The sequence below is a fragment of the Cryptomeria japonica genome, chromosome 3, assembly GCF_030272615.1.
Source record: "Cryptomeria japonica chromosome 3, Sugi_1.0, whole genome shotgun sequence".
In the NCBI taxonomy this organism is placed as follows: Eukaryota; Viridiplantae; Streptophyta; class Pinopsida; order Cupressales; family Cupressaceae; genus Cryptomeria; species Cryptomeria japonica.
This window is the reverse complement of record NC_081407.1, coordinates 775328108-775341571: the sequence shown is the minus strand read 5'-3', so window position 1 is coordinate 775341571 and position 13464 is coordinate 775328108. Positions and strand designations below refer to the sequence as shown.

At 37.5% G+C, this 13464-nt stretch overlaps 1 protein-coding gene across 3 annotated transcripts in view; it reads right to left on the bottom strand.

Annotated features, from left to right (window-relative positions):
• Positions 1–13464, bottom strand: part of LOC131063330 (uncharacterized) — a 167561-nt gene that overhangs the window by 55895 nt on the left and 98202 nt on the right. Inside the window, exon 6 of one of the 3 annotated variants that reach the window (XM_059218575.1) lies at positions 10794–11006. The exons of the other annotated variants lie outside the window; for them this stretch is intronic. Within the exon in view, the coding sequence (XP_059074558.1) occupies positions 10809–11006 (198 nt within the window). The 3' untranslated portion in view covers positions 10794–10808. Of the gene's footprint in view, positions 1–10793; positions 11007–13464 lie in introns of those variants that run through there. 3 annotated transcript variants of the gene reach the window in all.

Sequence of the window (13464 nt, the reverse complement as noted above, 5' to 3'; positions counted from 1 at the left end):
GGAAAATCTTGACTTTGACCAATTTCGGATCTTGGGAAAATTTTCGCAAGTATACAAGTTGGAAAGGACATACATGCAATCGGGGTTTTAAAACCCGAATACAAGTACACTTGTAAATTCGAAAATGGAGAAATGGACGAAAAATGAGATTTTGACTTGCGGGAAAAGATGGAAATGGAAAGTACGGATATGGGGAACATGAATGGATAGAAACGGGAATATCCGGGAAAGTCATTTTCATGAAAATGGGAAGAACTCTTCAACATGTAATCCGGTTTTTAAAACCCGAATTTGCAAGGGAGGGGTATTTCACAATTTCCAACTTGGAATTTTAACCAAAAATGATTAAGTTCCTTAACCATAGGGGAAGAACAAGAATTTCCAGCGAACTTGTAATCGAGATTAAAAATCCTAAATACAAGTTAGGAGGGAATTTTGGGAAGAACAATGCAATTCAACAATTGCATATTAAGGGGAAGATTTCTTTCACAAAAACCAATTTATAGGGGAAGAACATCACATGCCAAAAATGTAACTAATAACGAAAAATAAAGAAAACAAGAAAATAATAAAATAAAGGGAAGAAAGGAAAGAGAACATACCTTTCTTAAAAATGCAAAATGCTTCTCCAATAATGCAACAATTCTTGAAATGAAGAAGCAAAACCGGTGAAAAGGAGCAATCCGGAATGTCAAACCCTTATCACGTTTTTTGTAAAAATGCCCCAAATATAGCAGCAATCTTAAACTTGGAGGACCAAAATGCCAATGAGAGTGTGCATCCAAGTTTATTAGAGCAAAACGCCTAAGGTAGAAGAAGAAGCAATGATGCCAAATGTTTGAAAACGTTGCCAAAGGTTGAAAACGTGGCCAAAGGGAATCACGTGGCCACCATTATAAACTCCAACAGCATCATTAAATGGTGCAAAAATCCTCTCACCCTCCACGCCTAAGTAGGAAAGGGCAAAATGATTTAGGAGTGTGCAAATTTATGGAGTAAAAAATGCCCAAAATGTGGGTTAAAAGAACCACATTTTGCTGATTTGGCACCAAAAAACAGCAACAATAAACTCTAAATGGCGAAAAATGTGTTTGTGAAAGCATGAGAATAGGATAGAATCCTAAACGCCTTGCATCTCTAGCAAATCTCCCCAAAAAATCGCTTTGACATCTTCAACAAATCCATTTTCCATGCAAATCGGGTTTTAGAAGACACATGACAAGTTCGAATTGCCCAAAATGAAGCAAATCGGGTTTTAGAGAGAAAATAACAAGTTTTATTTTCACTTTTTCCACTTACATGCCAAAATCGGGTTTTTTAAGACAAATGGCAAGTTTGAAAATTCACTTTTTCACTTACCAAGCCAAAATTGGGTTTTTTAAGACAAATGGCAAGTTTAAAAATTCACTTTTTCACTTACCAAGCCAAAATCGGGTTTTTTAGAGCAAACTGCAAGTTTAAAAATACTTGTAAAAGGGAAATAAAATCCCTACAAGTAGTTAGAAACACTTGCACATATGTAATGGGGATTTAAAATCCCTATTACATGTAAAAACCGTTAAAGTAGGAGTTTTTTGACCAAACTGCAAGTTTACTTGCAGTTGAGCCAAAAAATCCCTATTTTAACTAAAAATGACCAAAAAACAATAAAAAGATAAAAACATCAAAGGGGAAACTTAAAATAATTTACAAGTGACATATTTAAAATAAAAGTGCACATGTAATTGGTCAAAAATTCCCCTACAAAGACCAAAACAATGAATATCATTAAAACTTGCAGTTTGAAGAAAATTCTCCACCTACAGTCTGGGTTTTAAAACCCGAAATTGAAGGAAAGGCATAGCAAACGAACCCAGAATTGGACGAAATTCGAAACGCAGTTCGAGAATGAACTGAGAATTAAGCCAGTCCAAGGATTAGTCAAAATTTTGCCTCGGGAAGCGTGCAATAGAGTAAAAATTTTCATTTTTTAATAAAAATTTCACCGTATTGGTCCTTCATTTTTGGAAACAAAAATGAGGACAACATATGTCTTCCAATTGCGTCTTTGAAGGTGATCCGGCTGTTCCAAAGAATATGACCTTCACTCTCTCAGCCAGCTCGTCGACATCTATGTGAATTCCTTCATTCATCTCCTTCTCAAGTACAATCTTAGTTACCTCCACGATTTTATCATGTATCAAGTTTATTGCCTCATCTACTTGAGTGCATCCATTGTTACTATCTTCAAAGATGACCTTCCTTATTTGAAGCAAATTACACCATTCTTGGAGAAAAGAAACCATGCAAACTGGTAAAGGCAAATGGCAAAACACCATGCTTCAATGTTTTATTCATTTGCTTCAACTATTATTACAACAATCTCTGCTCATCAATTCCTACTCTACTCTATATCTAATTTCTACTCCTAATCCTACCAATTCTAACCCTCTACAATGAGAGAGGCGTTAGCCTTTTATAAATTTTACATTTTGAATCAATGACCAAGATTTAATCCATTCAATGGCCCAAATTTGACCTCTAAAAACCCTATCAGCTTCTAGTTAATGATCTCAGCAACCTCCAACCACTTTTCAACTACTTTCCAACTGCCTTCAATTAATCCCGCTAAAGGTCAAAAGTCCCTGGGACTCAAGACACAAAAAGACAAATTTGGTAGCTGGGTGAACAACTAACTTTTGGCCCTTCTTTGAATTGCATTAAATTGGGCCAAAAAGTTGTTATTTTACAATAGATTAATCCCTTTTTACAATAAATCATTTTCCACCTCAGACCTCAGACCTAGCATTTTGTATCTTGTCATTGTTTTCCAGAATTCTAGAAATGGCATCACTTTGGCCTTTTGTACTGTGGTAGTGGTCCTTCACCCTCATGCTTAGTCTTAGGCTCTACAGCATGTTCTTCATTGGCACTACTTTGTGACCATACCTTCAATCTTGTGCCTAGGATTTCATCTCGTTGCCTTATTGGTGGTCTCTATCTCTTACATGGTTGAATTAATCTTCATCACTGTCATGTGAAACAATCCCTGAATGTAATCTTGAGCTCATTCCCTTCATGTTGCATCTCATTGAGTCGGTCATGCAATGGCCTTGTTATGTTCTTCAACCTGCATAGACAAGTAAGTTCAAGGATTAGTCACATTTTCATTCAGTCATTCACTCATCACTCTCACCCCGATTACTATCACATTCATTAGAGTTTTGCCCCTTGTGATTTAAATGCAACATTTTAACTTTGTTGACCTTTATTCTGAAATCATGTCCTATGAACTAAGACCTAGCAAGGTCCTTTTGGCCATAGGAAAGCGATCAAGAAATATGACCTAGGACTAAACTCGACTCTAGGAAGAGTTTTGGGAATAAAAGGCTTAGCCTGATTTGGAGTGCCAACACAACGTGGAATGTCCCTTGAAAACCTGGACTTAAGACTGCTGCAAATGGAAAATCTACTGATCCAAACCCCTAAGTTCGGAGAATGCTTCAAATTTGGTGTTGAGAAACTTACTTAGGTAGAGCATATTCTTCTTTTGACTGCTAAATTAGCACTTAGGAGCAAACTCGGTCTCAAGTTCTCAACCTCGGCACTGGAAGGGCTCTAGGAATAAGGCATATTCCTGATTTGGATGCTAACATCAAATTTGGTGAGTAAAGGGGGTAAACCCAGGCTGAAGTTCACGGTTAGGAGGCCTTTTGGGAATAGTGACTATTCCCAATTATTGTGCTATCACGGAGTTTTAAAGGGTGCTGGGGTAAAACTCGGACCTAGGAAGCCTTTTAGGAATAAGGCTTATTCTGATTTATGAGCTCAAAACACTGAATTTTGAGCTGCAACCTATGTTTGTGATACTTCTCCCCATTATGACTTGGATTGCTTTACCTTAGATTAAACCTGAAGTGTCATGGAGAATATCAGTTTGGAAGCTTGGATTTTGATCCATCTTCAGCTGATTCTGCAAACTCGATCAGAAGCTCGGTTCTAGGAAACAATTTAACATTAAGCCTATTCCAAATTTTTGGGCAAACACTGAACTTGAGTTTCTTGGTAAAAATTTTGGTGTTCGGATAGATTTTTGGCATAATGCTTATTCCACTTTAGGGTGCTACCACCAAATTTCAGACTGTGAGACTGTTTGTGCTTTTGAATCCCTTCTCAACACCTTGATACTTTCATTAGCTCCATGAAAGGATTAAAATCAGACCTGCCTGAGACATCACATGAAGAAATTTCTGCTTTGAAATGGTGTGACAGCTGCAACCTTGGTGTTGGGAAAACATTTAGGAACAACCTTTATCCCTGATTTGACTGTAATCACTGAATCTTCAGACTGTGAAGGGTGAAACTCAGTCAAAACCTCGGTATTAGGAAGGCTAAGTGGAACTTCGGCCTGAAACTCAGTGATAGGAGCAATTTTAGGAATAACACCTAATCTGATTTATACTGCAGGTACTGAGTTTGGGAAGCTTTAAACAAAATTTCGGGGAAAGGAAAGATTTTTGGAATAAAGTCTTATTCCACCTTTGAGGACAAACACCGACTTTTGAGGGTAAATTCAAAAATTCACTTACCAATTTGGGCTGACCAACACTTTGAGGTATTTTGACTTTGATCTTTATCCCTCCTTGGATCGAGTTGGCTTTTGAATGATCTTTTTCTCCCTTGATTCCTCATTTGCCTTGTTCTTCTCATGCTTGGACTTCACCCTGATTCCGTATACACCTCTCTCTCTCTCTCTCTCTCTCTCTCTCTCTCTCTCTCTCTCTCTCTCATGCTAGCAAGGTGAGAAGAAAGTAGAAGGGGGGTCCCTGTCAGAGACAGGGAGTGTGCACAACACAAGTTTCTCGTTAGTATAATATAGTTGTTAAAGATATCAAGAACCAAGACACATGTGATATCTAAGATTACCCAAACCATGTTGTATACATGTTATCATGTTCTATCCTAAATAGGACCCTATCTTATAAACAATGTGGAATTATCATTAGGGTACAAAATGTGGCACAATATCCTCGATAGGTAATTGTAAAGGTTTTGAGATGCTCACATTGAACTAGGATCAGTATCAGTGGGAGATCAAGTTGAGATCTAGATGACCTTCCTAAAAGTTCCTTGGTATAGATTTACTACATTGTGAACTTAGTTAAACATTTTCCTACTTGTTGTCAATAATCGAAGGGAATCACTAATGAAACCTTGGTTTTGGGAGCTTGTGCAGGTCCTTTGAGCAACCTTGTGAGGACAACAAAATGTGACTTTGATCCTATTTGGAAGCAAGTATGTAGGCAATCCTTCGGTAAAGGATGCCCCTATGACCTCAAGTTTGTAGGGGCAGGGTTTAGGGGGGGTAACTTCAAGGTTTAGGGGTTGTTCCTAACTGGTTTAACCTTCCCTCTTCAAGCTTCAGTTCAGGCCGAAATGGGTATTAGATGGTTAAGAATGTATTTAATGTGCTTTTGAATAGTAAATTAATTGAAAGGAATCGACTTAACTGCTTGGTAGTCAGGTACATGTTGAGTAGAGGTTATCTCATGTTGGTTTTAGTTGATCATTCATGTGTTGTGAAAATTAACCTCAGAATTATATGGCTCTATGTATAGTCTCCTAAATCAATCAATTGTGATCTTTTTATTCCTAATTAGGAATCTCTATAATGTTCCCTTCCTAATTTGCCCGCTAGAATTTGCCCTAAAATCACAATTGCAACAAATTAAGGTTAGGGTTACATCTTACATAGTAAATATCTATTTATATAATGTGATCTTCGATTAGAATCCTGCAATCATAACTTAAGAAACACACACACACACACATATATATATATATATTATAATTAGGGTTAGAAAAGATCGCATTGCATTCAAAAGCTATCAATAATATTATTATACATGCATATTAGGTTTTGGAAGAAGAGATATGATAGGTTCAACTGAAGCCACTTCTACACTAAGCCCAAGAGTTGATGTTTGCCAGAACCCTCTTTGCTTGCTTAGCGGCTTGCACTGCTTTCCCCATCAATGTCTCACCTTCCTAAAGACAATTGCCACCTTGCAAAGTTGGGTGGAGGTCGTAAGGGGGTTCCTTGGCTCTTCTATGTAAGTGCCCTCTTGTCCTAGGAGCCATGATGGTCAACTCTAGGATAGCCTACTTACTTAGCCCTCATATACCCCTTTTGCTTACACCCCAGGTCCTTCCTACAAGGTGGATTTTAGTCAATCAAACACACATATACTTAAGCATTCTCTATTATGCATAAGCAACATGTATAAATACATAAGACAATGATTGGCAGAAATATCAAGCATACAACTGCATATGGGTTTGGTAATAATAATCTGAGATAACTAGAATTCTATTGTGATGAATTGGAATGGTTTCCTTCTTGACTACTACTCCCTATTTATGGGAAATGATTCTTCTTGTTGTTCAATCTGCTTGAATGATTTGAGCTGCTTTGAATGATTTGATTTGCTTGGATGATTTTATTTGTTTGAATAATTAGCTCATCCCTTCCAGCCTTTCGTCCTCTATTCTTATACCCTTCTCTTATTGTTGGGGGGTCGTGTCATTTGGGTGGACATCCTTCCTTGAAAGGTGGTCTCTCCTTTTGAATCTTAACCATTGCATGTTCCCCTTTAACTAATCATTCTCTTAATGAACAGTTTCTGACAAAAGCTCAATCCTTCCTTGACAATGTAATGTCCCCATTTTGCAAGCATTAGAGTTTGTAAGAATTAGCTTATCATTTGACCCTCATAGGCTAACAATTATTGATAGAGGGCCTCGTGTGGCAGTTACTTGGTGATTAGAGACATTACTCTTCAACTGGATTCAGGTTTTGGCCTTTGCACAGGTTTTTTGACTCAGATTGGCACACTTACTATTTATAGTAAGTCACTATTCAGGGTTTCTATTTTTAGACAGGCATCCAATCACATGGAGAACAAGGAGAGTCAACTCCTGGCTCAGACGGCTTAGCAATCAGACAAGTACATCAAGAGATATTAAAGTTTAAGTGACTTAAGTGATTTATTTAATATTTTAATATTATTATAAAGTTCTAAAGTAACTTTATAATAATAAAGTCACTTTAATATAATAAAGTCACTTTAATATAATAAAGTCACTTTAATATAATAAAGTGCGTTAAGTGAATAATTTAATGTGGGAATAAATCTTTTATCCCACATTGGCCAGGAAGGTGTTTGAGCTCTCTTAAGGAAAGAATAAAAGGAAAAGCAAGAGTTCATTCTCGGCATCCAGTTGATGAATAATATTTTGATTGATTTTTATTGTGGAGCCTAGGGCTTTCGCAATTTTCTTCTTTGATCATAGGAAACGGAAACTTCCTATTGATAGCAATTTTGAAGGTGTGAAATAACACCTGAATTATTGCAGTTGTGGGAAAGAATGCTTCAGTTCTTTCATTTGTGCAAATTGGTGAAGTTTTCTACAAGGGTTTGAAATTTATTGTTGGAGAACATTTATAATTGGTTGTGAATCATCCTTCTTTGGCACATGGAGTTATATCATTCTTGTTGGGAGAGATTATCAACAAATTATTCAAGGTTTTAAGAGCAGATTGCAAGTTTGTTCTTGCTGCTACAGTGCGCATGAACAGTGCGCTACAGTGCCGTGAACAGTGCTCATGAACAGTGCCATGAACAGTGCGCTACAGTAGTTTGAGTTCTATAGAAGGGGATTTAGAAAGGTTGAACAGCTATATATATTTGACAAGGGATTTGCATATGAGGAGAATCAAACCAATATATCAAGGCAGCCATTGAAATACCAGGTTTTCTATCTATGGTCATTGTATTAGAAAATCATTACTTCACTGCATCATTTTCTATTATGATTATATCATGAAATATTTGGAGGTTGCATATGTTTAATGGAAATATAATTTGCATATTCCACATTCATGGTAACATTCAACGTTGATCAGCCATTTAGCTTTCATGCCAATTGTTTGCTTAAATGCCTAATGGCTGTAGGTGTACTTTGGGATGCATGACAAGTGTTTGTCTTGATGTCAACTAGCTGTACTAGTTAATTTCAGTCATTACATATGTGTGGAAAGGTCTAAAACAACTAGTATATCATTTCTATAACAACTTTGCATTGTTAGAAGCTTTCCATAACTTCATTTGCAGCCTACAAACCCAAAGAAGACAAATAAAGAATTCACTACAGCGGCTTCAAACATTGTATGCCAAGTGTTTGACAATATTCCTTGGTGTTCATATAAGCAAAACAGGGTCAGATTAGCCAAGGGATATTACAGACAACATAATTACACTTACCCAATCAAGAGCGAACCATGTGCACATAATATTCTTCCATTGTATTTAGATTATTACTATTTATGAAATTGTGAAGTCTTACTTTGTAAGACAATTTCATATTCAGATTTGTTAGGACGTCAGATTGGGAGCATGGCAGTCTGCCCTTCCTAAGATTGCTTGTCCTCAAGCAATTTCAAGTTTGGATGGTTGAAGATCTCTTCTCCTTCCCATGTAGTGTCTTCCACAGGTAGGCCCTTCCATTTGATCAAGAACTTGAGAATAGTCTTATTCCTCAATCGCTTCTCCCTCATATTGAGAACGGCTTCAGGTTCCACGATTAGTTTACCCTTGTCATCAAGTGGGGGTAACTCTACAAATGGGGTAACTTGTTGCCCTAACACTTACTTGAGTCAAGATATGTGAAAGATGTTATCAATACAGTTATTCTCGAACAACTCCAATTTGTAAGCTACTTCGCCCACCCTCCTTACGATCTTATATGGCCCATAAAATTAGGGCTTTAGTTTTTTCGCTCCACTTACCTTGATTGAGGATTGCTTATAGGGTTGTAGCCATAACAACACTAAGTCTCCATCTTCAAATGTCCTCTCAGTGTGGTTTCAATCAGCATAGATCTTTTGTTGATTTTGTGCTTTATGCAGATTGTGCTTGAGGGTTCATGATGTCCATACTTTGTTGCACAAATCTTTTGCCCTTGGTACTTTGCTTTCTTATGAAATTAAACTTCCAAAGGATGTTGGTTCCTAACCATAAAATGCTTTGAAGGGACTCACCTTGATCAACATGTGGTCAGCGGTATTATAGCAATATTCACCAAGGTGTAACCATAATATCCATGTGTTATGTTGGTCGATGACATAATTCCTCAAGTATCCCTCAATCCACTTGTTAACAATTTTAGTCTATCCATCCGTTTGAGGGTGATAACTTGTGCTAGGTCTAAGTTCAATCCCTACTAATCAGAAGAGCTCTTGCCAGAATAGGCTAAGGAATCAGTTATTCTAGTCACTAACAATGTTCCTTGGAAGACCATGTAATCTAAAGATTTCTTTGAAGAATATTTATGCTATTTGTGGAGCTCGATGCTCAGTAGATATTGCTATGAAATGTGTGTACTTGGTGAGTCCATCCACTACTACATAAATACAATCCTTCCCTTGAACCTTAGGTAACACTGTTATGAAGTCCATTGAGATGCAGTCCCATTTTTTATTTGGGATGGGTAAGGCTTGTAGAAGACTATTGACGTGTATTTTGTACACTATCAAACACAGAATAAAATACCCAAGGGTACCTTATCCTCTCTTGAGTAAAGTCTCTGAATGCTGAAGATGTTGCGAAAAGGATCAATCAGGGTGACTTCAAGGTTCTTTGCTGTAGGGTCTCTACGTGTGGATAAGCTCTCTGTGGTATGATGTGATTTGCTGGAATCACAAGGGGACTTACACTTGATGACTGAACTTCTGATTTGCTTTGAATATTTGCTGGAATACAGGATTTTACTAGCTTTGACTTGAAAAAAGGAAAAAAGATGAGGGCGAGGAAACGATCTAATCCTAACACTAAGAATGTAAGAGCAATGAATGATCTTTGATGGAATTCTAACTAAGTCTTGTTTTGACATCCCAGGATCATCTCCACAAGGTTAGTGCGATCTTTGAAGGAAAGCTTTATGATGTTCAAATCATCATTGCAGGCATAGACACCATCAGGCTGATGCATATCAATGAAGAAGCGACAATTGAAGTTAAGCTTAAGCTGAATGATTCCAGTTGACTACACAATGCAAGTCTGCAATCAACAAACTGCTAGTAGTATGGATATACGAATTCCACTATCAATCAAGCACATTTCTTCCACTCATCTAATAACACGAAATCAAATATGAGAAGTATAGAGACCATGCAAATTGTCGAATCGACCCATAAATTTCACCATTTCTTCAATAAAGTTACAAGTCTTTTACAACAACATCTTGGCAACAATCTTTGCCTTCTCTTTCTACTCTATTCTAATTGCTATTCTATCAACTAGCTAGCTACTCTCTATTCACTAACTCCTTTCTAACTCTCTAACTTACTGCTTCTATATATTGCCTTTACAAAATAAAGAGTCGGGGTTTATATAGTGCCCTCAATACAATTCGATGGCTTAGATCAATTCGAGATCAATGGCCAAGATTTTACAATGAAAACCCTAATTAGGGTTTGTTACAACCATTACATAACATTTAATGCTTGACCAATGATAAAATTGCATTTATTGGACACATGTCCTCTCTGGAAAATTTGACCAATGGATAGCTGGGGTAGGTACATCGAAGTTTGTGCCACCTCCCATGAGTTAGGTACATTGAATCTGGACACGCTGAGGTGGACCACACTGACTGGAGAAGTGATGATTAGGATGCCACCTCGTCTGACACTTGTAACTTGGTAGATATTCAACTTGATGTTGTTGAGAAGCTAGCTTTAATTAATTCATCTGGAACTATCTGCTTCTTCAACGAACCCTTTGCTCTGACTTCTTGTGTCCTTGATTTGCAGGATGATGTACCTCGCCTTGGAATACTGGATTGGAAGAGGTCGCCCTTATCCTAATGATGCTGGATCGAAGAAGGTCGTCCTTGTCGATGCTTGACTGGAGGAGGTCGCCCTTGTCCTTGCTTGATCTTCCAACTCCGGGATCTCCATTTGATGCCTACACAAAATATTAAAGTTAGTCTTTTGAGCATCAAACCTTAAAGCATGAAATTTAAGACCTTTCAAAGGTAAAACTTAAGATATTAATTTGAAAAAAGTCATGATAAATCAAGAACTATACATTTTCAAATTAATCATGAATGGAAATTGGATTTTCAAGACTTAGATTTTACAAAATTGCAATGGGATCACAATAAGTCTTGAATGAGATCTTCAAAAAAGTAATTCTTCATATCTCCTCCTTTGAATGCTTAACTACAAAACCTTGAAAAATGAAGGAAGAAGACTGGATTTTGTTGGGCAAGATTTATAGTCCTCCCTTGGATGAAGTATGCCTCCTCTAGCTTGAAAAAGAATAAACTCCACTAGCCTCTTCAAAAATCTGGAAATTCGCCTTCAAATACCTTCAAAACATCTGGAAATTATCCTCCAATCTAGCAAGAAATTTGCCTCTCCAATAGCCTTCAATATGAATTTCGCCCTCCTCAGTCTCTATACTTAGTAGAAATTCGCTCCACTCCAGCTAGATTTCGCACCTTCTTTTGCTCTCCAAATTCGCACTTGAAGCAATGAGTGAATGATTTGGATGATGGAACAAACCCCTTCAATATATAGAGCGCTCACCTTCCACTTACCCATGAGGCCGACCTAGCAAATAAAAGGTGAAATAATAAATAAAACCTCAAAAGGAGTGGGCCGACTTGTCAAATAAAGGCAAAATAATGTCTTGTGCGCTCAACTTTTAATTTTTAATTTCACAAAAATTAATTTTAAATGCCTTCACAATAAAGGTTCGATTTTTAAAGGCCTAAAATCAATTTATTAAATGCCAATTTAATTAATTTTTTCAAATATTCCAAAGTTAGCAATTTGGCATATAATGCGATTTGGAGGATATCAACGTTGGGATATGGCAAAAAATAAATGCCAATGACTTCGCTTTGGTCCCTTGGAGAGGGACAGGAGCGCTTTTCTTAATCTAGGCCTTGCATTCCTCATTTTCTTGTCCAAGACTTCATCTAGGCATCTAAAATGGCATTTTTAATTGGAGCTTTGAGTTTAATTTCATTTGATTTCTAGGAGGAAAGTGCCTTTAGGATTTTATTTCGCCCTGGACCCTTGGAGAGGGTCAGGAGTGCCTTTTCACTTTTGCTCTCAATCCTTCCTCCTTTAATTGCCAACTCTCGTTGTGGGGTAAGCAATGATCCCCTTCGTCCATTCTATGCATGCTTAACTTGCTTTTGCAAGGCAAAATTGGTGTTCTAAAGATTTTTGCCTTGGTCCTCTAGTGAAGGACAGGAGCGCCTTTTGTATTTTAGGCTAGGATTCTCAAATTTTGAAGTCAAATCTTTGTTCACCATGCTTTAGAAGATCCTTCCCATCTCGCACAACCTTGCCTTAGCATAATCTCGGAGGGAAATTGTTGATTTCATAAAAATCGCCCTAGTCCTTCAATGAGGGACAGGAGCGCTTTTGAGTCCATTGCACAAATTCTTGATCACATCAACTTCAAATTACCCTCAAGGCGTAGAACATCATTCCCCACTCCTTCTTGAGTCCTGGAAACAAAAATAGCATTTCAAAATGTAAGATAAATGGGCATATTTGGAGATTTCGCCCTGGTCCCTTGGAGAGGGACAAGAGCACTTTTTTTCAATTTCAAGCTTATCCGTCCTTTGCTAGCTTTCCAAATTATCTTCAATGGGCTAATCATGTCTTCTTGCATTCATTTCAATCACAACACTTGCCTTGTCTTTGCAAGAAATTCACACTTTTTGGAAAATCGCTCTGGACCCTTGGAGAGGGACAGGAGCGCCTTTTTACATCTTGGTGTATTTCTTTGTTCTTTAAACCCTCAATCGCATCTAAGGCATAAAACATCATTCGTCCTTCCCATCCAAGTCAAGTTTTGCCATAAAATCTCAAACAAAGAGGAGAAACTTGAAAAAACACCATGGTCCTTCAGTGAGGGACAGGAGCGCCTATTGTCATTTGGGTTGATTTACTCCTTTGTGGACCACTTAAATTATATTCAATGGACAAAACATGCTTCCCTTGACCTCTTCAAATCATAAAATTGTCTTGATCCTGCAAAAATAGTGCAAATTTGAAAATCAAGCTCCGGTCCTTCAGTGAGGGACAGGAGCGCTTTTTGCCCTCTAGGCCAAAATGCTTCATCTTTCGTCATGAAATGCCTTGGCTAGGAAAGATTTCACCTTACTTCACGCTATGAATAAAAGTTAATGTCCAAGAAAGGTCTAAAATTGTGCATATAAAGAAAATCGCTCTGGTCCTTCAGTGAGGGACAGGAGCGCTTTTGACCTTCTAGGCAAAAACTTCATCATTTCATTATTTTTAATCACGTTTGGATGTTCTATCACGTTCATTTTGCCGTCCACCATGCCTTTGATGTCTCAACTTGACCAAACAAGGTCAGGAATGACTCCAATAAGATT